The sequence below is a fragment of the Nanorana parkeri genome, unplaced genomic scaffold (assembly GCF_000935625.1).
Source record: "Nanorana parkeri isolate BGI_ZX_2015 unplaced genomic scaffold, ASM93562v1 scaffold524, whole genome shotgun sequence".
Lineage (NCBI taxonomy): Eukaryota > Metazoa > Chordata > Amphibia > Anura > Dicroglossidae > Nanorana > Nanorana parkeri.
This window is the reverse complement of record NW_017306792.1, coordinates 391,961-418,083: the sequence shown is the minus strand read 5'-3', so window position 1 is coordinate 418,083 and position 26,123 is coordinate 391,961. Positions and strand designations below refer to the sequence as shown.

At 39.1% G+C, this 26,123-nt stretch overlaps 2 protein-coding genes across 3 annotated transcripts in view; one reads left to right on the top strand and one right to left on the bottom strand.

Annotated features, from left to right (window-relative positions):
* TIAM2 (T-cell lymphoma invasion and metastasis 2) overlaps positions 1-2,732 on the top strand; it is a 166,306-nt gene extending 163,574 nt beyond the window's left edge. For both annotated transcript variants that reach the window (XM_018561444.1, XM_018561445.1), the window contains one exon: positions 1,564-2,732. In XM_018561444.1, coding sequence (XP_018416946.1) covers positions 1,564-2,222 — 659 coding nt within the window. In that variant the 3' untranslated portion in view covers positions 2,223-2,732. The remainder of the gene's footprint in view (positions 1-1,563) is intronic.
* Positions 2,733-5,765: 3,033 nt separating this feature from the next.
* TFB1M (transcription factor B1, mitochondrial) overlaps positions 5,766-26,123 on the bottom strand; it is a 55,339-nt gene continuing 34,981 nt past the window's right edge. Inside the window, exons 7-10 of the mRNA XM_018561435.1 lie at positions 9,216-9,343; positions 7,739-7,973; positions 7,252-7,379; positions 5,766-6,009 (exon numbers count right to left, since the gene is read on the bottom strand). Of these exons, the coding sequence (XP_018416937.1) occupies positions 5,766-6,009; positions 7,252-7,379; positions 7,739-7,973; positions 9,216-9,343 (735 nt within the window). The remainder of the gene's footprint in view (positions 6,010-7,251; positions 7,380-7,738; positions 7,974-9,215; positions 9,344-26,123) is intronic.

The following is a 26,123-nucleotide window of genomic DNA, read 5'->3' as shown; positions in this document are numbered from 1 at the left end:
GTGGAAGACTGTTCCATTTCAACTGATGATTTTTACTTTGAAATCATCTTTGTTGGTTTTGAAACTATTTTAATGTGAAGTAAAAGTAAAATATAAGTGTAAAGTTAAAACATAAATTTAAAGAATAACTGTTTTTATAGAAACCAAGGCCAGCCCTCTCCATTCAATGTATATACCCCATCGCAGGCCACATGGTCCTTGCACATGGTCAGCCACTGATCGGAGACCTGTGTTGTGGTGGTTTCATTGGATGGAGAGGTTGAGGGAGAAGTTGAGCTTTGTTTTAATGAAGGTATAGTTCTCCTTTGAAAATGAACAGCAAGGAAATGTAAGTTTGCTCTTTCACTTTATCATACTGCGCTGTACAGATATGTATGAAATATTAAAACTGTAATATTGATAATATACCAAACACTGAAAACTCTGTTTTTGGATATTCAGTGATTTTTATTTTTTTAAACCTGCATATGATATTCTTTTTTCAAGCCTAGGTACATAGTGTACAGTACTGCTACTAATGAGTAATTGTTTAATGCAAGAACAACATGGGAATCAAGTATGTCCTTGAAATTTCAATAAGAATCCATGAATTCAAGGAATGGGGAACGATTTTTTCACGTTGCCATACTTTAAGAAAATGTCCACATTAGGTTAGAATTAGGAATGCCCCGATACTGGCCATTTTCACAAGTACTCGTACCTTTGACAATGCCCCGATACTATGTGCCGATACTGGGGCTTTACATTTTTAAACTGAAGCAGCTGTTTGCTGGAGGATCTGGGCAGCATTTCTGTGAACCGTGGGGCCTGTTGACAGCGCCAGCCCGCACATCTTCCTGGGGAACCCTGCTGCCTTGGAGACCCTCCGGACCCCACACAGCTCTCCCAAGACAGCCCTCCTGAGACCCTCCCCTGGGGATATCAGGCTGGCCCCTCGGAGCAGCACAGAGTATGTAGCTTCATATTATTCTGCATTGCAGTATAATGTATTACTGGGATTTGTAAGTCACTCTACACTACAGCTTGTAGTCAAAGGCAGAAGTACTAGGGTCACAGCAGTTGCAAGTGCGACTGGGCCCTGGTGCTCCACCACTGTCCTAAAATCATTAGTCTGTATTGTTTTAGAAAAACTGTCATGACACAAAAAAAAAAAAAAAAAAAAAAAAAGTATCGTTAATTGGTATCGGTGAGTACTTGAGAGAAAAAGTATTGGTGTATCTCTAGTTACTAATGCTTAAAATATATACTGCAAAAAGCATATTTGTTGGTATAAAGAATTGTGGATTATCTAGTATTTACTGTTGGGTAGTGAAAACTAAATAGAAATATAAAAAATCCTTATGACTTTTGTAGTGAGGCGATGAGGGATGACTTCTTGAACAATCTCTCTGTATATTGCATGAAGTAAAAAGATGAATTCCTTTTTGGTCTCCTTCATATGTTGTTGACTAGATTTCCCAAGCTGTGTACAGTTTGTATTGAAATGCCATTACATTGCTTTAGGGTAGTTTTTGAGCATTTGTGATTTCTGCATTTAATCTTCTACATGGTTAACTCCAACAGCATCCACAAGATCATTAAAGGTGCTTAAACACAGCTCAAGTACTGACTGGAATAACAGCCTGGGCAAAGGGAATGGGCAGGATTCAGATGATGGCAGCCTAAGCAGCGGCACACATAGCAGTGGTTGTCCCACCATTGAAAGTTTTCAAGATCTAAAAGGTCGCTCTCCAGTCAAACCTCTGCAGACGAGCCCGTCAGACCTCCCACACAACACAGTCAAGGAATCTGATATTCTCAGTGATGATGATGAAGATTATAGGCTTGCCAATTTGACCACTGACTCAACAAATAAGAAGAGTAGTCCAACACAATGCATCGAAGTACAGTTGCAGAATTTAAATATCTCAGAACTATCTAACACTGAATCGAAGACTTTGGAGTCCAACACTACTGACAGGGAAGGTAACTTTCAGTTAAAGGAACATCCAAAGCTTGTAAGGGGACATTTTTGTCCAATTAAACGAAGGGTGATCAGCACAAAAGCAGACAAGGCGATTACAAAGGCAATTAAAGACCATCACCAGTCTCTTGACAACCAGTCTGATGCAAGCATCGATCTGAATGCAATTCTGGAGAGGGAATTTAGTATTCAAAGCTTAACTTCTGTTGTAAATGAAGACTGCTTTTATGAAACTGCTGGAAAATGTGGCAAATCCTAGCTGTTGCAGAAAGGCTAAAACAATTTTGTTGAGTAAAATACAAACTGGGAAAGCGATACAAATCTCTACATAATGGTGACGTTAAAGTTGTACAGTCTATATTTGTTTCAGTTAAACTTTCTTTGTTCTGTCCATACTAGGCATGGACTAGTTGCTGTAAATGACTGTATCTGTTTAGTTTTGTGCACTACTTAATTTTGCCACACATTAAGTTATTTTTTTATTTTATTTATTGTGTATGTGAAAAATATAAATAAAGGCTGACCAAATTCAGAATTTTTGAACAGGTATGAAAATGTTGTCATTGGCTTAATAATAACTTATAGAAAAGTATATCATTTATGCATGAATTTGAGCAGCTGATAGCTATTTTATTTTTTTGTGATTTAATGCAGTGTAAAACTAAAAAAAAGAAAAAAAAATCTGAAACACTCTGTTTTTGAGTCGTCGAGAAGTCTGACCTGACCGTTCATTTGAGCTGTTCAAATGGCAACTGTGTATACGCAAAAACAATCTGACATGAGTTCTCCAGGGCTCTTGAAGAAAGAAAGCACCGGGGCATTCATTAAAAGCATTTTTCTTTTGTAAAGCTAATGTTAAGTTATTTCAAGTGTTTTGTGTATCTAAGTGCAGACCTTTCATTTTTTTACTCCCAAACATACTGTTTATACCGGACTTTATAAATATATGTGTATAAAAAAAACTTGTACTGTAATATTTTTGGCTGTATTTTATTTCCTTTATCTTGTACATTGCCTAAAATTTGTGTTATTTTTTTTTCTAATAAACAGAACTGTAAAACTATTTATTTTTAAGGGATTTTCTTTCATTTTTACCAGGGAAGCTCTTTTATTGCCACAGATTGTAAGCTTTCACCGTTTTCAAATGCTGCTATGAAATTTGGCAATAAACATAGGTCTAAAGTATTTTCAGTACTAAAATATTTGCTATACAATGCCCTTGAAATCACTGTCCATTACTTTAAACCTACTTTAGAAATATTAACTTAAAACAATTGGAAAACACCAGATACCAATGTAGACATACACGCGTATACAGGTGAAACTCGAATAATTAGAATATCGTGCAAAAGTTCATTTATTTCACTAATGCAACTTAAAAGGTGAAACTAATATATGAGATAGACTCATTACATGCAAAGCAAGATAGTTCAAGCCGTGATTTGTCATAATTGTGATGATTATGGCTTACAGCTCATGAAAACCCCAAATCCACAATCTCAGAAAATTAGAATATTGTGAAAAGGTGCAATATTCTAGGCTCAAAGTGTCCCACTCTAATCAGCTAATTAAGCCATAACACCTGCAAAGGGTTCCTGAGCCTTTAAATGGTCTCTCAGTCTGGTTCAGTAGGAATCACAATCATGGGAAAGACTGCTGACCTGACAGTTGTGCAGAAAACCATCATTGACACCCTCCATAAGGAGGGAAAGCCTCAAAAGGTAATTGCAAAAGAAGTTGGATGTTCCCAAAGTGCTGTATCAAAGCACATTAATAGAAAGTTATGTGGAAGGGAAAAGTGTGGAAGAAAAAGGTGCACAAGCAGCAGGGATGACCGCAGCCTGGAGAGGATTGTCAGGAAAAGGCCATTCAAAAGTGTTGGGGACTTTCACAAGGAGTGGACTGAGGCTGGAGTCAGTGCATCAAGAGCCACCACACACAGACGGATCCTGGACATGGGCTTCAAATGTCGTATTCCTCTTGTCAAAACACTCCTGAACAACAAACAACGTCAGAAGCGTCTTACCTGGGCTAAAGAAAAACAGACCTGGTCTGTTGCTCAGTGGTCCAAAGTCCTCTTTTCTGATGAGAGCAAATTTTGCATCTCATTTGGAAACCAAGGACCCAGAGTATGGAGGAAGAATGTAGAGGCACACAATGGAAGATGCTTGAAGTCCAGTGTGAAGTTTCCACAGATTAAGCCATAATCATCACAATTATTACATGCAAAGCAAGATAGTTCAAGCCGTGATTTGTCATGAGTCTCTCATATATATTAGTTTCACCTTAAAGTTGCAGTAGTGAAATAAATGAACTTTTGCACGATATTCTAATTATTCGAGTTTCACCTGTATGGGTTTGTGTAGGCACAGAAACAATAGAATAGTGTACACAGATTTTCAAAGCCTGCTGGCCTTTTCCTAGAGAGGTTGTTCCCTTTTAAAGTGAGCTCACCTAGCCCCACTGATGACCTTGTTGTTCTTGGGCCTACTTCTTTTTTTTTTTTTGCTGCATCTCCCACCTCGCAGTTGGGCTGTTTTTTGATGCCCTAGTTGTCTAAGATTAACAGATTTTTTTTGACTTGCCATAATGTATTTCTTGGAGTTCATTAACTATCTCTGGTCCCACCCCTTTTGTCTTATCTACTCCTACTATTGCTTTTCCACAAAACATGATGGGATTGGGAGGGGTTATACTTAGCTGAATTATAGCTTTGTTTGCCAATGTTCCTTTTTGTAAATCAACCCCAGTGTATAGTTACATTGGATATAACAATGCCTACCGCTTTATAAAATATCAAAACCTGAAACAGAAAGACAATAATATGCCGAACTCAGTTATGTCTCCAACTGATGCAATCTCTATCTCAGCATTATACATGGATGTAACATTTGGTTATGAAGAACCTGAGAGTCTTCTGAAGGAGCAGAGTTCAGACTTTCTATGAAACGTGTTGAGTTTATCCCCCAACTCTGGGAGCACCAGGATCCAATTTATGATGAGATATGAACTGTATGTAACAACCAACAAATGAGTTATACTATAAAGAATGGATAAGGCTGATTTGAGTTCCTGAAAGGGGGAGCATCTCTCCAGAATGTTTATTTATATGCTACCTTTTGTGTTATTTACACTTTAGTAGAATATTTTTTATGTGTACGCTTTTCCTAATAAAAATATTTGGCTGAGGTTGTGGTACTATTAAAGTCTGGCTTATTATTGGTTTTCTGTTTGAGGGTTTTGATACTCGTCAATTCAGAGGTGGTACCTACCCATTATTAAAAAGGACTTTTTTAATATGATTTCTTTATAAAGTAATTTGTGCATAATATATATATATATATATATAGATAGATAGATAGATAGATAGAGAGAGAGAGTTTAAGGGCAGCCACAATAGTATGAGGTGCCAAATGTACAGAAATTCTAAAACCAAACAGGACTGTGGAGCTAAATGGAAAATGTATAGAAACTACATAGGCAGAAAATGTCAGCACGGGACTAAACACAAAGTAAGGCACTTGACGCGTAAAATATATAGAAAACTTTATCTGAATACATGGTAGCCAAACTGTATGGAAAAAAAAAGTGACACTTGCACAGTCAATGTGTTTATGAAAGGTCAGCATGTACAGCACTGAGAGGAAGCAGACCTCCCTGCATTGTAGACATCACATATTAAATCCGTGACCTTTATTTTGGGTATCGGTGTAGATTATTTTACATATGCAGTGAAAACTCGCTATAAATATGCCATAAAAATGAGCATCTGTTCTGAGCAAAGTCCTGCGTTTCATATTGTTTATATTACGATTTCCACTTCTTCAATATTCCCCTGGTTAGTTCCCAGCTTTTTCTGACGAAGCTCTTCCCGAAAGTTATAGGCAAACAGTTGGGGGTCCTGGTCACACAGTTCTCTGTATGCAAAGCATAAATCCCGGAAATGTTTAATCGTCAGTTCGGGTGGTCGCATTGATTCTTCTACATCAGCTAACCTCAGAATTTTGGTGGTGAGTTCTTTACGCTGCTCTTCTGGAAATAATATTCTGCAAAGAGAAAAGTTAAATATGTACAAAGTGTATTGCTTAAGTTGCTTGGAAAGGAAAAAAAAACCCCCAAAGTTTGTGAACCTTCAGGCCTAAGTCACACCTGCGATCCTGTCACCGAAGACGACTTACCAGCAACAGGCTCACTAGGCAGAGGGGGTGGGGGATGTTCACAGAGATTTTCCATCAATGTCATCGACGCTTTTCTAGCTTTTGGTTGACTATTCTATCCATTATAGCATTAAAAAAAACAAAAAGTGCTAAATTGAAAAACAAAAACTTTTTCCCCATATACAAATACATCTGACATGCTTTGTACCAGGAACATCATTTCAGGGTGTTATTTCAAATGGGACAAAATTACAGCATACAATGTATTACTTTAAAAAAATGAATAAATAAAACCTACCACTGGTCAAAATAGAAAAAACATTTTTCTACATGTCGATAAATTACATAGAAAAATAATAATTTAGCAAGATAATTTTATTCCCCATCGGGTAAGAAAAATATAGAATATTTTTTGCAAGAAAGCATAGTTTGTCTTAAAATAAAATAAATGTACAGTATATATTACTTTATCTTAGGGAAACATTTCTCAACTCTTACAGTGGGGCTTACTCCTGCACTGCAAGGTTTACCTGCTCATTTTTGTCTAGGTTAAAAAAGAAAGTTAATCCAAACTTCAGAGCTGGCTTGTTCTTAGGCTGGTCCCTGAAGCCTTGCTCCCACTCTCATATATCATCAATCCAATACACTGTGTATAGGATGTGAGGATGCTGAGGGGCCTAACATTGCTGCAGCGGAGGAGGAGGAGAAGAAAGGCGGAAGAGACCAGACAAAGATCCATCCGTTTCCAAGGATCAGGCAAGTAGAACTTTGTTATTTTTTAACCTAGACACAAATGAGCAGTGAACCCTTGAAGTTTGGTGGGGTAGCCCCAATGCAAGGTCTAATAACATTTTTCCTGGAGTTCTGCTTAAATAATCACAAAGTTATGAGGAAATAAGAGACCTATAGTGGAAGTCTATAAGGGGTATACAAGGGCGAGATCTGCAGTAGTTAAAAATGAATTAAACTCTTGTTTACCACCTTCTACTCTATTACTATGTTGTCCTTGTAATTGCCTATACTACCACACAGACTAGCAGAGTTAGGATTGCAGGGAGTAGGAAAGAAGGAATGAGCCGGATACATTACATATGACTATATAAAATTATACACACAGACAAAAAAACTTACGACAGTCCATGGTGGCAGTACTTCCTTCTGTACTGGAACACACTCTGCACTACTTTTTCTACAAGTTTAAATGGCTGTTCGATTTTTGGCTGTATTAAGGGTGTAAAATGTACAACTGCAACATCAATCTAGGAAAGAAAGAGAATGTCATGTTATTTTTTTTTTCAATAATAAAACTGTACAAGTTTTAAAGTATTATAATATATAGAGGTGCACCAAAATGGAAATTTCAAAACCGAAATAAAACCTTGACAGGCCGAAACCGAAAATGTTTTTATTTGAATTTTTTCACATTTTTTAAATAGTTACAGCACTGAGAGGAAGCAGACCTCCCTGCATTGTAGACATCACATATTAAATCCGTGACCTTTATTTTGGGTATCGGTGTAGATTATTTTACATATGCAGTGAAAACTCGCTATAAATATGCCATAAAAATGAGCATCTGTTCTGAGCAAAGTCCTGCGTTTCATATTGTTTATATTACGATTTCCACTTCTTCAATATTCCCCTGGTTAGTTCCCAGCTTTTTCTGACGAAGCTCTTCCCGAAAGTTATAGGCAAACAGTTGGGGGTCCTGGTCACACAGTTCTCTGTATGCAAAGCATAAATCCCGGAAATGTTTAATCGTCAGTTCGGGTGGTCGCATTGATTCTTCTACATCAGCTAACCTCAGAATTTTGGTGGTGAGTTCTTTACGCTGCTCTTCTGGAAATAATATTCTGCAAAGAGAAAAGTTAAATATGTACAAAGTGTATTGCTTAAGTTGCTTGGAAAGGAAAAAAAACCCCCCAAAGTTTGTGAACCTTCAGGCCTAAGTCACACCTGCGATCCTGTCACCGAAGACGACTTACCAGCAACAGGCTCACTAGGCAGAGGGGGTGGGGGATGTTCACAGAGATTTTCCATCAATGTCATCGACGCTTTTCTAGCTTTTGGTTGACTATTCTATCCATTATAGCATTAAAAAAAACAAAAAGTGCTAAATTGAAAAACAAAAACTTTTTCCCCATATACAAATACATCTGACATGCTTTGTACCAGGAACATCATTTCAGGGTGTTATTTCAAATGGGACAAAATTACAGCATACAATGTATTACTTTAAAAAAATGAATAAATAAAACCTACCACTGGTCAAAATAGAAAAAACATTTTTCTACATGTCGATAAATTACATAGAAAAATAATAATTTAGCAAGATAATTTTATTCCCCATCGGGTAAGAAAAATATAGAATATTTTTTGCAAGAAAGCATAGTTTGTCTTAAAATAAAATAAATGTACAGTATATATTACTTTATCTTAGGGAAACATTTCTCAACTCTTACAGTGGGGCTTACTCCTGCACTGCAAGGTTTACCTGCTCATTTTTGTCTAGGTTAAAAAAGAAAGTTAATCCAAACTTCAGAGCTGGCTTGTTCTTAGGCTGGTCCCTGAAGCCTTGCTCCCACTCTCATATATCATCAATCCAATACACTGTGTATAGGATGTGAGGATGCTGAGGGGCCTAACATTGCTGCAGCGGAGGAGGAGGAGAAGAAAGGCGGAAGAGACCAGACAAAGATCCATCCGTTTCCAAGGATCAGGCAAGTAGAACTTTGTTATTTTTTAACCTAGACACAAATGAGCAGTGAACCCTTGAAGTTTGGTGGGGTAGCCCCAATGCAAGGTCTAATAACATTTTTCCTGGAGTTCTGCTTAAATAATCACAAAGTTATGAGGAAATAAGAGACCTATAGTGGAAGTCTATAAGGGGTATACAAGGGCGAGATCTGCAGTAGTTAAAAATGAATTAAACTCTTGTTTACCACCTTCTACTCTATTACTATGTTGTCCTTGTAATTGCCTATACTACCACACAGACTAGCAGAGTTAGGATTGCAGGGAGTAGGAAAGAAGGAATGAGCCGGATACATTACATATGACTATATAAAATTATACACACAGACAAAAAAACTTACGACAGTCCATGGTGGCAGTACTTCCTTCTGTACTGGAACACACTCTGCACTACTTTTTCTACAAGTTTAAATGGCTGTTCGATTTTTGGCTGTATTAAGGGTGTAAAATGTACAACTGCAACATCAATCTAGGAAAGAAAGAGAATGTCATGTTATTTTTTTTTTCAATAATAAAACTGTACAAGTTTTAAAGTATTATAATATATAGAGGTGCACCAAAATGGAAATTTCAAAACCGAAATAAAACCTTGACAGGCCGAAACCGAAAATGTTTTTATTTGAATTTTTTCACATTTTTTAAATAGTTTTTTTTTTAATAAACTTTAATTTTTTTATATTTATTTTTTAATTACATTTTTTATTAAATATTTGTATTTTTTACTTTTAGGGGCTCCGGGGAAATATTGGGGGTCTAAAACAGACCCCTGATATTTCCCTTTTAAAATAGAAAAAAGAGATTGGAGGACACGATCTCTTTTTCTGTGTCCCCTGTGTCCTGTTCATTGATAACATGAGGACATGGTATGTTTACTATAACTACAACTATGAATGAACAGGAGGTGATGTAGATCACTCCCATTCATTCATAATTGAGGATATAGTAACCATACCATGTCCTCAATTATCTACAAACACTCAGTGATCACTGATCGCTGAGTGTTTGTACTTGCTCTCCTCTCTGACACAGGAGGCTGATCGAGCGGTGTAGGGAGGAGAGCTCAGCAGTCTGTGACAGCGCAGGCTATCTCTGCCCACACACCGCTCTGCCGGACTGTGATAGTAGGCTGAGCGGTGTGGGAGAAGAGATGCCGGCCGCTTGCATCGCTTGGCCGGCTGTCACACTTTCTCTCCTCCCTGCTGGGACACAGAGCAGCGCCCAGCGGGGAGGAAAGAAAGCAGGGATGCGCCTATGTATCGGCAGGAAAATGGCGCTTTCGGCATTTAGCCAAGAGTGCCATTTTCGGCCGATATATCGGTGCATCCCTAATAATATATAATAAAGTAGCATTATAATACAATAATTATTTGCAGTTCCATCAGAATTGGTCTCACATCACGGCTACATATCTTATCTACACAAGAGCCACACAAGGCCAATTTGGAAGAGACAACCAGCAAATTGTTGAATCCCTACTTCTGTCTCTTTAAACCGTCTCATTTAAAAATGAACCTCTTTACCTGACTCAGGAAAATCTAGTAAAGCTACCAGGTGGTATGCTTAATAAAATGTCTCTTCTACTAGCTAGATATACCTCACGTCTCTGTTTTACCCCCTGCCGCCTTCTTGCATTTCATTACCATGACCACTTACACACAAAAAAAATAAAAAATTGGAGAGGATTTTTAAAGGCACCAAAACACACAATTGCCAAATCTTGATATTTTATTTAATCCTAAGTTTAAAAAAAAAAACTATTTCCAACAAGATATCCGTTTTAATTGCTCATGATCCAGGTGCTGTGACCTGTAACATAAATCAGTTACCACCTCCCGGGTCCCCCTATATACCCCCACTACCCCCATTTACCACAAAAAACAACCATGTATTGTCAAGTGCAAACTCTTATGAAGTTGTGGTTCCTTTTTTGTGATATATGGTTTCCTTTCCTCCTTTTTTGAGGGACCCGGGAGGTGGTAGCTGATTTATGTTACAGGTCATAAGCAATTAAAACAGATATCTCTGGAAATTGTAATGTTTTTTTAACTTTGGAATAAATAAAATATCAAGATTTGTCAATTGTGGGCTTTGGTGCCTTAAAAACCCTCCCCAATTTTTTTGCATGTAAGCAGTTATATTTGGGGTGTGGCCCCATTGGGCTGAGGAACTACTAACACATTGAAACAACATGATCTTTACCGCTATATCTGAGGAAATACCAGAGTTGACATTTCAGGTGGTGTTTTTTTTCTAAAACATAAACCTGTAATCATTCGGGTGCTGAAGTTCTACTTGGCCTCAAACTAAATCACTAAATCCAGTAAAAGAATAATGAGCAGTTTCCACAACACCTACTTTTTTTGTGAAAAAAAAAACCGATTAAAGCTTCCAGGATTTTAATAACACAGGGCTCAGTTTCATACATTTGCTAATTATTATTATACAGGATTTACAGGTGAAACTCGAATAATTAGAATATCGTGCAAAAGTAATTGCAGTAAGTGCTGCAAAAGGGGCCCAAACCAAGTACTGAGTACATATGCATGCTTGTACTTTTCAGACGTCCGATATTGTTCTATGTACAATCCTTGTTTTATTGATTGCATGTAATAATATACTTTTTTGAGGTTGTGGATTTGGGGTTCTTGGGGTTTTCATGAGCTGTAAGCCATAATCATCACAATTATGACAAATCACGGCTTGAATTATCTTGCTTTGCATGTAATGAGTCTATCTCATATATCAGTTTCACCTTTTAAGTTGCATTAGTGAAATAAATGAACTTTGCACGATATTCTAATTATTCGAGTTTCACCTGTATATAGCGCCAACAGTTTGCACAGCACTTTACAATATAAGGAAGACATGACAATTACAGTACAATTCAAGACAAGATGGTAAGCAGGGCCCTGCCCCTGAGAGCTTACACTCTAAAGTTAATACATGTGTAAACCACGTACCACAATATTCCTTGATATTTACATCCTCTATAGTATTCCTTGATATTTACATCCTCTATAGTATTCAAGCCTTACTCTGAGCATATGTGTGCAAACTTTTCAGTCTCCAGAGTATGTGCATTAAGGGGGCAGCTCAGTGGTTAGCACTTACAGCAACAGGGTCCTTGATTTAAATCCCAACCAGGACAACAACTGCATAGATTTGGCATATGCTCACTGTGATTGTGTAGGATTTCCTCCCACATTGCAAAGACATGCTGGTGGGTTAAATTGGTGCTGTATGTATGCATGTGAGATGGGGATTGTGAGCTCCTGGGGGGCAGAAACCGATCTAGGGTACAATATGTTTTTAAAAAGCTACTCTAGTGATTCTTACATCTTTGGCATACGTCATAGTAAAGCTGAGCCAGAAAGTAGCAGAGTGATCTACTTGGCTATGCTGCCTACCGTAGTAGGCTGGAGGCACGGGGTGATATAGGAATCTGCTTTTCTGAACCAGGAAGTTGAGTCACCGGAGTAGTGTGGCAGAAGTGTATAAATTGCAAAACTGGCTGTACAGAATTACAAATTCATTTGGCAGGTGAAAGGGTAAACATGTATTCTTCTCGGGTGCATTTAGCCAATCTCCGAGCATTCCACTTTAACCCTGAGGTGATATGTACTTATAAGAAGACTGCACCCCCTGGACCGACAACCACATTCCTCAACCAACTCTCCGGACTGACGACCCTAACCTAGATTCACACAGGATTCAAATAAACTGCATACATGCTTATTAGGGATGCACCGATACTAGTATCGGTGCCGATGCCAAGTATTTGGACGAGTACCCGTCCTCGCCCAAATGCTCTGATGCCCGGCCCGATACTTCCTGTATCAGGAAGCCGGGCAGTGCGTCATTACACGCTGCCCAGCTTCCTGATTGGCCGCGAAGTGACAAGGGAGCATGGAGTCGGCTTCCCGGCCAATGTAATGTGTAATGACGCGTTGCCCGGCTTCCTGATTGATCGGGAAGCTGGCCAATCAGGAAGCCGGGCGCCGTGTAATGACACAGCACCTGGCTTTCTAATTGGCAGGGAAGCCGGCTTCATGTTCCCTCGTCATCTCATGACGAGGGAGCATGGAGCCGGCTTCCCAGCCAATCAGGTAGCCGGGTGCCGCATCATCACAAGGCGCCCGGCTTCCATGAATGGTCAGCAAGCCGGCTCCATGCTTTCTCGTCACATTAGCAAGCACAGCTTCCTTGCTGAATCGGGAAGCCGGGTGGAGATACTTTACACTCTGCTCGGCTAATCAGGGAGCCAGCTGGCGAGTCATTACACGCCGCCTGGCTTCCTGAATGGGACTTCCGGTACTTGGTATCGGCGAGTACCGTAAAAAAAAAAATATCGGTACTCGGTACCGACGCATCCCTAATGCTTATAAAACATTTGTTAAACACATCACCACCAGAACTCTGGGGGAAATTTATCAAAACTGGAGGAGACAGAATCTGGGAGCAGTTGCCAATAGTAGCCAATCAGCTTCTCTCTTCAGTCTGTTCAGTTAAGCTTTGAAGATGAAAGAGAAAAGCTGACTGGTTGCCATGGACAACTGCTCCAGATTCTGTCTTCACCAGTTTTGATAAATTCCCCTCTTTCATTTTAAACACCTATTACATAACTATACCATGGGGAAATGTAACACATACCTGCAATTATACAGTGTGATAGGTCTCCACATGACCCACATATTCCTAGTCATAGACTATTACAACAATTTTTACCAAAGTCAGATTTACTTGGCGAAGTAGTCAAACCAATGAAGATATTGACAACATCTATACCATAGGAGAACTGTTTGCTGCCATTATGTTTGGACACAGCCCTGAAGGTAGACCCCAAGCAGGGTTCCTTAATTTTATAATCCAATATTTCACTGGAGAACATCTATGATAAATTTGGACAAAGCCCTCAAATATTTAGATAGAGAACCCAAACTGGGTTAAGTTTAGGATCTATTTCCCAATGAGAAAGAGCACCTCTTACATTATTGGCTTTTCCTTGTGTGATATACACTGCCCGTCCAAAAAAAAGTCACACTCTAATATTTCGTTGGACCACCATCAGCTTTGAATACGGCACACATTTGGTGCGGCATGGTTTCAATAAGCTTATGCAATGTCACAATATTTACGCAGTGGTCTGACTCTCCCATCATTACCACTAGATCTGGTGAAATGAATGCAACTCCGGACAGAAATAAAGTCTTCTCCAGCACATCCCAAAGGTTCTCAATGGGGTTAAGGTCTGGACTCTGTGGTGGCCAATCCATGTGTGAAAATGATGTCTCATGCTCCCTGAACCACTCTTTCACAATTTGAGCCTGGTGAATCCTGGCATTGTCATCTTGGAATATGCTGTGCCATCAGGGAAGAAAAAAATCAATTGATGGAAACACCTGGTCATTCTGTATATTTAGGTAGGCAGCTGACTTCATTTTTGTGGGCACATAGCTTTGCTTAACCTAGACAAATGGAACGCTCTTGCCTATTTGCTTAGCTTAATCCAGGTGATGTGACTTTTTTTGGCCGGGCAGTGTATTTCCCACCATTAATCTACAGCAATCTGATTTCTCCCAACCCCTAGAGGGGCTGCGTATTACTTCCAAGCCAAGAAATAAGCACCCTGACAGATGAGGAGTTGGGTACTGGTATGGTTGCCTCCACAAACTCATTATACAGGATTACCTATATGGAAGTATATACATATAAATTATTCACCTTCAACAGTCTATTAGAACATTGCTCGATTTCTATTCCTGATCACATGCTATATTTGAAATGTAAAAATGTATCTAGGCTTCACTCGACTTCATACAAAATCAGTTTTAATGGTCTTTTTATTGTCACATAATTACACAATACACATGCCTGCGAAAACATGACAACCTTTAACAACCCAACAATATATATCAAAAAGGAAATATATTTGTTTAAATTAATTCTTCCATTCATTGTGGAATAAATTATGGTCCAACAACATAGAACAAAGCAGATATAATGAGTACTGCAAGTAAAAAATAAATAAATCAGAAATCAATTATCACCATAATCGTATGCAGATAATGCCACTCTTAACAAAGCAGTTGTCTACCAGCAAAGCAAAGCTGCTCTTGAAACGATTGCGTAGCATTGTAACCATAGCAACTGACAGACAAGAAAGCATTTTATCTGTAAAGACACTTCAGAAAAATGATCGATCTGAGACTATTTGGCACACACCTATTTAAAAAACCGCACACACACGCACACACAAATAACATTTCAAGAACTTACCTTGATCTTTAAAGAAATATGACAAGTATTCGTGACTAGTGAAAGGTCATTATTAAGCATCCATTGTGATGAGAAGAACACGGGGTTCAGCTGTCTGTCTTACACTCTTCATATGTTTTAATAGCTATTATTAAGATACATATTAACCCCTTCATGACCAGTGACATAGTTTCCCGTGCCCCTCCTACCTGGGACCGGCTATTCGTGTGGGGGGTGGGAGGGGGCTGGAAGCTGGGGAGGAGTCCGATCTCCTCCCCGTATTATGGGACCGGGATCGATGCAGATAACATCACTTCCGGTCCCATAGCTGTCATTGCCGGGCTCCTGAAGCTATCATGCTACACATGTTGGTTATCGCCGCGCACGCTGGAGTGAGAGCAATAATTCTAGGACCAATAGTTACACATATCTTTAAACTGATGACCTGTAGGGGCTTTTAAAACATCGTCAATTGACTTTTTGAGGTACTAAATTTTGTCGCAGTTTCACTGACGCACACAATTTTGAACCTGGCCATGTTGGGTATCTTTTCACTCGTTGTAACCTCATCTTTTATACTTTATTTTAAAAAAGGGTATTGTATTGTGTTTTGGGGCATTTAAGTCCATTTATCATTAAATTGATAAGGAGTTGCGCTAATATCGTGCAACATAAAAATGTGCAACTACCACCATTTTATTCTATAGGGTGAACAAAAAAGAGGGTAACAGTGTTTTACCAGAGAAAACACTGTAAAAGAAGGTTATTAAATTGACCGAGACCTATAATTTTTATAAAAATATAAACTTTATTGATTACAAAATAATGTTTCCGGTGTCTGTTAATTCACTTCTCAAATTACTATTAAAAGAACAACGTTGTTCATGACACTCATACTCCCATTCATTCATACAAACTAAGCGTTCCCACAAACTTGGCAGTGTTTGATTTCTTGATAGTTCCCTGAAGTAGGAATATCCTCAATGTTACACCTGTTTCTACTCCATAATTAAGTTCCTGCTTAGCGTTAATGTAAGAGGTGGACATCGGAGGGAAAGATCTATCTTTTCGGATTTACTTCCAAGTATAACTCTAGTCAGTCTACGTATTCTGTACACCAATAGTATGGTTGATATGGGTTACTTTATTGATTTCAGTTAATAAGGAAGTCTCTTCGTTTCATGGTGGTTCTTTAAGACTATATCATCCACTGGAGTGTTTTGTGTATATATTGGTCTTAGTGTAGCAACCACCCCTCTTATTTATTCATGCCTGAAGGATCTCCAAATTCTTTTTCATCATGTATGGTTCCTCCTGGTATACGGTGAATTTAAGGGGGAGACTAAAGCGGGACCAGTTATTATTATATAATTGTCTACCGTACTCACTTTTCATCGTCTCTTACCCCTCTTAACCGTAATTTAAGATTAACATTTAATTCTAGTGATCGGGAGATCCCCTTTTTGGACTTAATGATTGGGTTCGGGACGGGGAGACTGACCACAAGAACTTATAGAAAAAAGACCGCTGCGAATACACTCCTGCATGCAAATAGTCATCACCCCCTATCGTTAAAGCAAGGAATTCCCACAGGGCAATTCCTGAGAATAAAAAGGAATTGCACAGAACACAGAGACTATGTGAATGAATCCAAATCCCTCTATACCCGTTTCAGACAGAGGGGATACTCACATAGAACCCTCCGGACAAGTAAAACAAAAGTAGGAAAGAAAAATAGAGTAGAGATTCTGAAAGGAAAAAACAGTGAAGAGGGAAAACAAATAGAAGGGAAAATAAACCATGTGAGAATGATAACCCAATATGGATCAAGTTGGCCAAAATTAAAACAAATCTTTGAGAAGCATTGGGATGTTTTGAATTTATGCCCGACACTGACAGATATAGATTAAAGTTTATATTTTTATAAAAATTATAGGTCTCGGTCAATTTAATAACCTTCTGTTACAGTGTTTTCTCTGGTAAAACACTGTTACCCTCTTTTTTTGTTCTGACTACTTTTGGTTATATGACCTTGATGACCTATTTAAATGATTAATTAAATATTAAAGGGGATACTCAAGGTATATCAGAACTCCAGGGAACAACCTCCTTTTTTCCTTATTCTATAGGGTCTTTGCTTTTAGAAAAAATATGATGTTTGGGGGTTTTAAGTAATTTTCAGGCCTAAAATGTGGATTATAACATGTAAAACGAAAAATGAAAAAAAAAAAGGCCTTAGTCATGAAGGGGTTAAAGTTGAACTTCAGGCAAACAGTTAAAAACACACACACACAAATATATACGCATGCATACATACATACACAAACTGTACTTATCCATCATGCCATATCACCAGGGAGGAGTGTGATTGGCCCCAAATATATTCTGCAGCAGCATAACGACCCCAAACATACAGCCAATGTAATTAAGAACTATCTTCAGCAGAAAGAAGAACAAGGAGTCCTGGAAGTGATGGTTTGGCCCCCACAGAGCCCTGAACTCAACATCATGGAGTCTGTCTGGGATTACATGACGAGACAGAAGGATTTGAGGTCAGCCTACATCCACAGGAGATCTGTGGTTAGTTCTCCAAGATGTTTGAAAAAAAAACCTACCTACAGAGTTCCTTCAAAACAAAATTGTGTGTAAAGGTGCCCATACACTGTACGATTCTCGTACGAAAATCGCGGGAAATCCCGCGATCGTACGAGAATCGTACAGTGTATGGAAGGCGTGCGACCGTTTCTACTGTACGGTCGCACGTCTTCCATCGAACAAGCAGGCTAGAAAACCCGCCGGGAATCGTACGATTCTCGGCGAGTGAGTGGCCTGCTTGTTCGACAACTGACGAACGGGCCAGTGTGCGCACGCGCACACTGCCCGTTTGCCGTGCTTGCAAGCCCGCCCCTCATTGCAGTCATCACAAGACCGCCCCTCAAGGGGGCAGGCTTGCGATGATCGCAAGTACGATCTGCCTGTCCAAGATGGGCAGATCGTACGTTTTTTTAAGTACTTTACAACCCTCGCAAGACAAAGGTCTTGCGAGGGTTGTAAAGTGTATGGCCACCTTAAGTGTACCTCGAACTGATAATGTTTTGAAGGCAAAGGGAGGTCACATCAAATATTGATTTGGATATCTCTTTTCATTTACTTTCCATTTTGTTCATTGATAAAAATCATTTAAAAAAAACTATTAACATTTTTATTTCTGGAAGCATTCTTATTTTACAGTATTTTTTCACACCTGCCTAAAACTTTTGCACAGTACTGTATATGCAGTAGATCTCTGCAATACGTGCACAATTCCCCGTGTTTTATCCCTTAAACCCTTCGCTGCCAACACATTTTCTGCACACATTATAATCCACATTTTAGACCTGAAAATTACTAAAGAGTGTAGCACAATCTTCTCATAAGTTGGTGCGCCGGATGTGTTTACGTTAGTATGTGCACGTTCGAGTAGGGACTTTAAAATCTTTTTTTATTTAGGTATTTTTACATTTATTTTATTTAACTTTTTCTTTTTTACTTAACTTCATTGCCATCACATAGGTGGACTAACAAGTGGTGACAGTCTCTTTTTAAGGTGACATTAGGGAATTATTAGACCCCTAGTGTCACCTTTGGACTTCAAAAAGGAGCTATTCAAAGCACGGATTGAGCTTGAATACAGTAGCTTCTTTCCCGGCTTCTCTAGCCAGGGAATGAGAGCTGAAAAGCTGGAAATGATGCAATCAGCATTGCTTCCAGCTTCATTCAGCGTGGAGGAAATCAGTCATTGGACCTGCGCTGGTCTCTAGCCCTGCTACCTACCAAAACTCAATAAGCCGGTCCCAGGCCTACAGAAGGGGCAGTGGAGCCCAGGAAGGAAGGCAGCGGGTGTTGGGCAGGGACGACGACACACATTTACTGGCCCATGGAAGCGATCTGGCGGCAGCTTAGCTACTAGAACGGCTTCCAGTGTAAAGGTGCCCATACACCTTGCGATCATCGGACGTCACTTTTCCTGTCGTATGATTTTCGTACGCCGGCCCCATCCTGCCCAGATTATCGCAAGGTTGGATCAGCGGTAATTAGAAGAAAGCACCTGGACGAATTGTGGTATTCGACCGCACATATTTTCGTCTGCGCATGTGCAGTGCAGATCGTACGAATTTTGACATACGGAAACACCACCAACTTTGCGAAAATTGTACGCTCAATCAATGTTTTCTAACCTGCTGGATAGTCAAAGCCCGATCGATTGTACAGTATTTGCGGTTGTACACTACCCAACAACGAGATTGCATACAAAAATCGGCCGTAAGGTGTATGGGCACCATAAAACGAACAGTCGGCTTTACACAGGTAAACAGCTGTAGCCGCCAGGATTCAATTTACAGGGGCCTGCAGCCAGCAGCGTAAGAGATACGGCGCAGACAGTGGAAGGGTTAATGATGCTACAAACGCAGACAAATACCTCTTGATCTGGCAGAAATGAACCCAGCTCTTAAGTCTTGTTTTGGGCTGAGAACACACAGCTTTATCATGGAGATTATGGAGTGGTGTCAGTCATGACCAGTGTTCTTTTGCTAAACCACTTAGATCCACCGCCATCCTATACTCTACAACAGACCAATCATTTTGTAGTCCTGAGATAATAAATAGCAAAGCTAATGAGACTCCATGAGAACACAGGGAGTGTGTACAAGGCAATGAACAGCTCTGAATTTTGGACATTGACAACAGGTATTTTGTGCACTTAAACTGACATAACTAAACACTTTGAATGGTACAGACAGAAAGAGGACAAATAAGAGAAGTTCATTGTTGGGTTTACATACACTTTCAGGACTTGTTCACACGACGTCCGGATTCTGTCCGGACCAGATTTGTGCGCTCATGCACCCAAAATGCCTCCCAATGTGTTTTATGGGCTACAGGTCTCACGAGCGAGTTCCGGTCCGGACAGAAAAAATACTGCATGTCACATTTTGTCCGGTCCGGAATGTACGAACACGCCACAAACGCAACATAAACCTCACTGCTCTGCAGCTAACATACTGACAGCCCCACTCCAAAACGCATCAAAAACGCACTGCATGCATAGCAATGCGTCTCCAGATGTGGACCAGAAAATCATGTGAACAATCACTTAGGGAGCAATTTCACTACTGGCCTTTCTGAATGCAAAAATCTTCCATGAAGTTCATTTTGAGAGCACAAACAAGAAGCTACAGGTTTTAGAAATGTTTCCTTCTTGTCACTATTACAAACTTTTTCTGTAAAGTGGATTCATTAATTCATTTTCAGGTAAAGCTCGACTCACTGTATGCAAAGACATTTGTTTTTGCAGGCTACATATTTGTGAAGAAAGATGTGTGTCATATCAATGCAGTCTCAGTAATTTATTCAACAGTTACAATACACACAGGGGATATAGACTACAACTTTTCTTCCTTTTTGATTTGTAGGTTTTCTTCACTTTACTTCAGTATTAATAGTTATGAAAACTATTACTGAACATGGTTAAGGTGGTTTATTACTTAGGTTATAAAATGAGGCAGAAGGAAAATAAAAATCATATTCGCTTAAAAAAACAATACAGCGGAGCAGCTATTGCTGCTTGATTCTTTAGCTCTAGTGAATTCTGTGGGTGGGTTTGGCAGAGGAGGAAAGGAATTCTAACAAGACAGATTCACAGAAAAATCTCACAGTTCCTTTTGCCATTAATGCCTTGCATTCCCCATACTGGGGTAGAAGTCCATTGAGATACTGCTATTTCTTGATTGTTTTGACTACTGGTATCCCACATGAAATAATGCAAACCAAAGGGCAGCACAAGCAACAAATGTAAAATGACCCGATTACATTCTGGGTCTTGCATTTCATTGATATTGGAGTTCTGATCAGCAAGGATAAAGATAAACAAGAATGCATTTGAATGAGGGGCTATTGGTTTTTTAAATCCTACAGAAATCAAGAATGGGGGTTTACAGAATGTTAACCAGTATTTCTGGATAGATTGGGTAGATAGATCTCTCTCATAATAAATTATACATACACATACACACACTGCAGCAATGCCCTGACCTTATAGTGTGGCTATACAGGCAGTCCCTGTGTTACGAAGATAGGGACTGTAGGTTTGTTCTTAAGTTGAATCAGGTAAATTTTTTAAGTGTAACTCCAGCCAAAAAATATTTTTTTTTTTAGTTTTGGATAGCATAGGGAAGGCTTTACCCCCCTGTAAAGTTTGTTTTGCCGTGTGTGCCCCTGTTCAGAATATTTCACCTCACTTTCTGTCCCTGCAACAATTGGATTTTGGAAATTTTAGGTTGTTGTGGAAACAAGGATTGGTGATAAAGCTTCAGTGGAGACAACTTTTTCCCATGATCACTCTTACTGGAGTGAATTTCCCTTCCTTGGGGTAGATTTCCTTTCACTTCCTGTTGACTCAAGGACATGAAGTGAGACTAGCAGGGTTAGTCACAAAAGGGTGAGGAGTTGAATTGGAGTGAATTTCCCTTCCTTGGGGTAGATTTCCTTTCATTTCCTGTTGACTCAAGGACATGAAGTGAGACTAGCAGGGTTAGTCACAAAAGGGTGAGGAGTTTGGAGAAGGCAGGAGAAGTGAACAATCTAGGACAACATAGCTGAACTGGAAAGTGAGCTGAATTGGAGAATTGTTTCCTAATCAGCTATTTTGTCCTAGATTGTTCACTTCTCCTGCCTTCTCCAAACTCTTTTGTGATTAACCCTGTGAATCTTTCTAATGAGGATACAGACAGCAGTAAATCTGCACATCTAACAAGAGCCAACTTCCTGTAATGTAAGTACAGTACTACGAACCAGACCCAAAAAGGCAGGCACTCCTAGTCAGCACGAGCACGGTAGAATTACAACGACCCCTGCTGTACTGTAATAGCTTCTGTTTGTAAGTAGGAGTCGTATGTAAGTCGCATGTCTTTAACTCGGGGACTGCCTGTACATGTATTTGCAAATGTTTGAAACAAAAACAATTTAATGAGGAATATTGTGCTGACTGGCTAGACTGAGTGCAGGGAATTATTGTATTGTTAAGTGTACTGCCCTACCAACATGCACTTCCTTCTTTCTAGATTTAAATTGATTTGAGGATCTGCCATTTCACTTTTTTAAGTCTCTGTTCGCACCTAGGCGTTTTGACTCAAAGCTAAGCGCTACAAAACTGGTAACAGAAGAAATCCCATTCATTTCAATGGCCCCTGTTCATACCTGAGAGATTTTGTCGCAAGCTGTAAAACGCCAAAAGCTGGAAAAAAGTACCTTTTTGGCAGATTACCACGTGTTTGGCCACAGACTTCAATGGAAACGCAGGCATTTTGCACATTTGTTTATTCACCGCAATGTATTTCAATCTGCTCAATAAAACATGCGTCTTCGTGCACACAAATGGGCAAAATGTGCAGAAATGCAAGATGCTAAACAAAATGCACTCCGAAATGCCCTAAACCCTTGACACTTAAGTGTGAACAGAGCCTTATACATTTAGTACTTTCTGGAGATTTTTTTTTTATCCTGTACATAATTAAAAAAAAACCTAACAGCAGCGATTCCGTAATTGTCACGGTTAGAGATATTAGAAGTAATGTTGAAAAAATATTTTCGTAAGCAAATGTACAGAAGAGGGTATTACAGCATGAGTAGGAGAGGACATAATGTACAAAACCACAATACATTCCCCTCAAACCTACAAGTACCAGGGGTGCGGAATTCATATCTCCAGACGCCCGGGACATGCAGTTCCAGGCACCGGGCAGGTGTTTTTCTTTTTCTGCATTTAACTCTGCTTTGGGCAAGCAGGGCGAAATGTAGAGGGGCAAGCAGTTTTGAACAAGCGATCTTGGGCGGCTGTACAGCCACCCTGATCACTTGTGAGGAGCCTGCTTGGCACTCCCCCTGCCGCCCCTCCGGCCACTTCTATGCATTTTATACTATTTATGAGTCAGATAGAGCTTTCTTTTGGTGGTATTTAATAACCACTTTTTTTTTTTTACTGCATCAAATGTTTTGGTAATTCTTCCTTTTTAAGAAGAAAACTGCTGTTCTTACTTTCTGTTATAAAACACATCAAATAACTAATCTTTCTTTATACATTGAGGCCAAAATGGATGCTGCCAAATTTTTTTTATGAAAAAACAAACAAACAAATAAGTGTATATTATTTGGTGTGCGAAAGTTTCACAATCTACAAACTTTGGTAAATGTATCATATTTGTGGAGGCCCTGGAGTACCAGGAGAGTACTACCAGTGTCAGACATTATGTGGGTGTTTCTAATCAAGCTCTGGATGACAATGGTACTCGCTGGCACTGATTCTAGCTAGCACTGCTACTGGCTGTATAGGCACTGGTACTGGATGACCCTGGCTCTGGCTGGCATTGATAATGGGGAACTGGCTGGTAATCAAGAAGCTCTCCCTTTCCTCTCACATATTTATCGGTGTGTGAGAGGAACGTGAGAGCCAAATGCTAACCGCAGCCATTGTTTTTAAATTTTGTGATGCAGTGATTAGTCACGGTGATCTCATGGTACAGGGCCACTTTCATTGGCACTATACTTTTTTGTGATCTCCATAGGAAAAATGCCATTCAAAAACAGCGACCCACCCTGGGAGGTGCTCTCTCTGGCTATTGGATTACAATGGCCGAACAGAGAGTGGTTAATGGCCATAATCTACAGGTGAAACTCGAATAATTAGAATATCGTGCAAAAGTAATTGCAGTAAGTGCTGCAAAAGGGGCCCAAACCAAGTACTGAGTACATATGCATGCTTGTACTTTTCAGAGGCCCGATATTGTTCTATGTACAATCCTTGTTTTATTGATTGCATGTAATAATCTACTTTTTTGAGGTTGTGGATTTGGGGTTTTCATGAGCTGTAAGCCATAATCATCACAATTATGACAAATCACGGCTTGAATTATCTTGCTTTGCATGTAATGAGTCTATCTCATATATTAGTTTCACCTTTTAAGTTGCATTAGTGAAATAAATGAACTTTGCACGATATTCTAATTATTCGAGTTTCACCTGTACAGGTGCACTGAGGTCCATGATCTAACAAATGGCTCAGGGGGTATCTACCTGGTTATCAAAACTTCCAGAAAGCATAAAAGCCCTGGATTTAAACAATGAGGCTGCAGCAAAGAAAAAAACACTGTAAAATAAATCCCTGCTCTTTACCATTTGCCCAAATCAATTCAACTCTCAAACTAGTTCATATCTATGTATGCAAGAACTGAGAATGTATCACTTGGTTGGAGCTGCAGTTATAAATGCAAAACATGACTATAATAGCTAAATATTTTTTAGCTTAAACAAAAAAAAAATACATATTTTATTCTGATTAGTTTAAATGTATTTATTGCATTAAATGTATTTTTAAAACTACTTAAATGTACTTAAATCTGCTTTATTATCAGCATCCTGTAATCCAAAGCACAAAGACTGGTAGTTGGGTCCAACATGTGGAGTGCATAAAGGCTCCATTGTTTTTCATGAGCTGTCAGCAGAACATTAAATATACGTACTGGAGGGAAGAGCAGAAGAATGAGCTCATAAAATTCTGCTACTGCAGGGGTGACAAAGGAAGAACTTGGACAATATTGTCTCCTAAAGTCACCCAACTAGGATGGGCGAGTCCTAGTGCCATAATTGGGGTGGTTGTCTAAAGGGCAGTATATATGCTGTATATAGGAGGTAACAGATTATGATGTTACCTAGATTTATATTTACAGGGTTATTCACAAAAGGGTGAACAGTTTGGAGAAGGCAGGAGAAGTGAACAATCTAGGACAACATAACTGATTTGGAAACATTCTCCAATTAAGCTCACTTTCCAGTTCAGCTATGTTGTCCTAGATTGTTCACTTCTCCAAACTCTTCACCTTTTTGTGCATAACCCCGTTAATGATTTTTGCAAGTGTTGCAATTTAAGCTGGGAATCGTAGTGGAAATGTATTGTGAGATATTGTGAAATTAATATCTCCAAATACTGCAATTCACAAACCCCAGCTAGTTGCTATTTATGCTGTGAAACAATAGAAAGAATTGAACTGAAACTACAAAAGTCATTTGTTCGTTCACTTAAAGGTTGGTATTGTCTCAGCATCCAAAGTACAACAATTTCCCGTCCTCGTCATGTTTTTCTAAGTTTCGCTGGCTCATTATTTCTCCAGCCTCTCAGTAAGATGTTTCTTCAAACCAGCCCCATGGAAAGTAAATGAGAATAAGAGGCACAGCAATCTGTATTTGAATATATACTTTTTTTCTTTTGGCAAGAAGTAACTATATTTTTGCTACTACAATATTTTTACCTCCACCGGTAAGAAGTTGCAGGACGTGACGTGGTGCTCATTTTCCAGTAAGTGCTTTTTCATTCCAGGTGTAAAGAAAAAACACCACATTACCAGCACTATGCTTTGAGCAGTGCTTTGTTCAGTCAATTCTGAAGTCATGGATCAGTGAGTCATTACCTTAATACAATTGTTAAACTACACCCACTAATTACTAAAATACATCATTACTGCACTATTTTTACACCGAGGCGTCAAAGTAATATGCGGCTATTGCTCTTCAAAATCAATACTATTTTATGGTAATTCCTTCATTGGATGAACTATTTAAACAAATGTACTGCAGTTAGTTATGGATTGATGTCTGAATGGTGCTACTAAGAAGGGGAATAAAACAAAGGCGCAGTTCTCCATATACTGAAACGCAGCACTGGAAAGAGCCTTGAAGAAGGATCTGATTTTAGCACTATTCTGGATAACCCTAAATAATAATTATACAGGTACCATGGCCATTTAAAAAGGTAAACATAGGCAAAAGCTTATTATATTAAATTGGCTGGTCATGTGAACACTGCAAAAAGCAATAACAAATTTGGAGTATAAATGCTGAAAATAATTTTATTTTATTTGCACATTGATTCTGTTACATCACTTTCCATTTTTATTCTACCTCGT